Source organism: Papilio polytes, unplaced genomic scaffold, assembly GCF_000836215.1.
Source record: "Papilio polytes unplaced genomic scaffold, Ppol_1.0 DF822067.1, whole genome shotgun sequence".
In the NCBI taxonomy this organism is placed as follows: domain Eukaryota; kingdom Metazoa; phylum Arthropoda; class Insecta; order Lepidoptera; family Papilionidae; genus Papilio; species Papilio polytes.
In genome coordinates this window covers 3,509,438-3,511,432 of record NW_013527137.1, presented here as the reverse complement: position 1 = coordinate 3,511,432, position 1,995 = coordinate 3,509,438, and the positions used below count along the sequence as shown (strand labels likewise).

The 1,995-nt window shown below is 44.9% G+C and overlaps 1 protein-coding gene across 1 annotated transcript in view; it reads right to left on the bottom strand.

Annotated features, from left to right (window-relative positions):
* Positions 1-5: 5 nt before the first annotated feature.
* Positions 6-1,995, bottom strand: part of LOC106106848 (ubiquitin carboxyl-terminal hydrolase 31) — a gene marked incomplete at its 3' end in the record, with an annotated part of 7,866 nt that continues 5,876 nt past the window's right edge. Inside the window, exons 9-12 of the mRNA XM_013287507.1 lie at positions 1,878-1,984; positions 1,319-1,453; positions 799-894; positions 6-714 (exon numbers count right to left, since the gene is read on the bottom strand). Coding sequence (XP_013142961.1) covers positions 6-714; positions 799-894; positions 1,319-1,453; positions 1,878-1,984 — 1,047 coding nt within the window. The remainder of the gene's footprint in view (positions 715-798; positions 895-1,318; positions 1,454-1,877; positions 1,985-1,995) is intronic.

Genomic DNA, 1,995 nt, shown 5'->3' with positions numbered 1-1,995 from the left:
TCATTCACTCTTCCGTTCACTTCGACTATCAACGGCCGCTGGAGTGTCGGCGATTGAAAGATAGTCGTGTTGTGTACGACGGGAGTGACGTGGGTCTCGGGCGTTATAAATTCGATAACACTATCATCGGGTAAGCTCGGAACGCTTCGGGAGAGGGTGGGGCTCTGCTTCATGTCGTCAGTCTCCGAATCGTCTTTAGTTTCGACCTCAGTCTTGATTTCGATCTCCTCTTTGACTTCGGTTAAATCGTTTAGCACTTCGCCGGCCGGTTTTACGTACTTGGGCATTAGTAAGGCCCAATGGCCTTTATCGTTGGTAGAACACGAATGAACGACGGTTGGTTTTTTGCGTTTGTAGAAGAGCATGTAGACGGTGTTGTTGACGAGTTCGGCGTACGCGTTGTCATCATCGACGGGAGTGACTCTGGAGTCGTCGAATTTGTACCAGCGGTTGTCATAGGGGTTTTTGCAGGCGGCGGTGTAGTGTCCGGTCTCTAGGTCGTCGCCGTGGTGGTAGCAGATGGCGTACAGGTCGTAGATGTTGTCGTGCGGGTTGTGGAGCGCGGCCTTGGAGTGTCGTCGCCGCGGCGAGCGCGAGTGTCCGGGCGAGTCGTTGGAGGAATTCCTTCTGACTAGATGTGGCGTCATATCCAAATCGTTTAATGGAAACTCTACCATGGTCGTTAACTTCGTACTGGTGCGACCTTTTGCCTGTCTGAAATACAAAAGTACCTTTTTAAGATTTATGTAGTTGCAATAACACATTGCATGTTTTAGATATAGCAAATCTCATACTTACTGTCTAAATCTCTTCAAATGGATGACTAAGATGTCTGGAAGCGACCAGAGTCCCAATGTTTTCACAACTGGCATGTATCTTTGGCATTGGGGACATCTGCAAGTAGTATTTATTTAAAAACATGTGATTGCGTGCCCGAGTTAATGTGTATATGTACAGACGCCTGTAAAGTTTCATAAATTTACAATTTACCAGCCTTTACTTTCAAAAATATGTATACCCATGTCATATATAGTCACCATATTATACATGGATTAGTAAACATGTTTTTGAAACCAAAACCGTATTGTAAACATTAAAGAGTTTATTCATAGTTTCCATTGCTTTTAATACATATTTCCCAGATTTTGTTTCAGACTCACATTTCATTCTGAACTGTAATTACTTTTTCTACATTTTACGTACTTGTGTATATGTGTACATGGGTACATGGAGAGTTGTGTACATGTGTACCTGTGGAGATGTGTACGTGTGTAAATGTGTACGTGTGTATACGAGTACATGTGTAATGTGTACGCACCTCCAGGCGTCCTCCTGCGCCAGGTGCTCTGCGCGCGTGTAGTGCGCGAGGCAGGCGTGCAGCGTGAGCGGGCCGGCGCGCGCGCCCGCCGCAGACACGTGCACCTCGCACGCCTCGCTCGCCTCGCGGATTATACTGCACACATACAGCACAACATTTGTCTCAACTATACATAGTTTTGCTTCAAATTATCTCTATAATTTTCACATTATGACCTATAACGTAATTTACAATACCAATAAAAAAAAATGTATTTGTACTTTTATATTTGCATTACAGAAAACAGCCTATAGAGTGGATTGGATGATCAAGAAGGTAGTTGCAACCGGAAATAAAACTTGGAGGACGAAAACCTGTTGGGCCGCCCTTATGGGTGTTGAATAAGGACGGGGTAATGAGGATTGGGGAAGATTGAACTGGACAAGCACAATGAGCTCGTTGTCAAGGATAACAAAGCATGATTTCACTTAATAAGGTACCAAAACTGTCATTATAAAACTAATTGTCAACTGTAGTACATCTCACTTTTCTGAATAACTGATATGTAAAGTGTCGTTACCTATCCCTGTGCGCGGGGTCCCAGAGCAGTTCGAGTCGCAAGTACGGGTGTTTGTCGTGTGAGCACAACGCCTGCTCCACTTCGAGAGCGAACAGAGGATGCGGCAACTGGAACAATG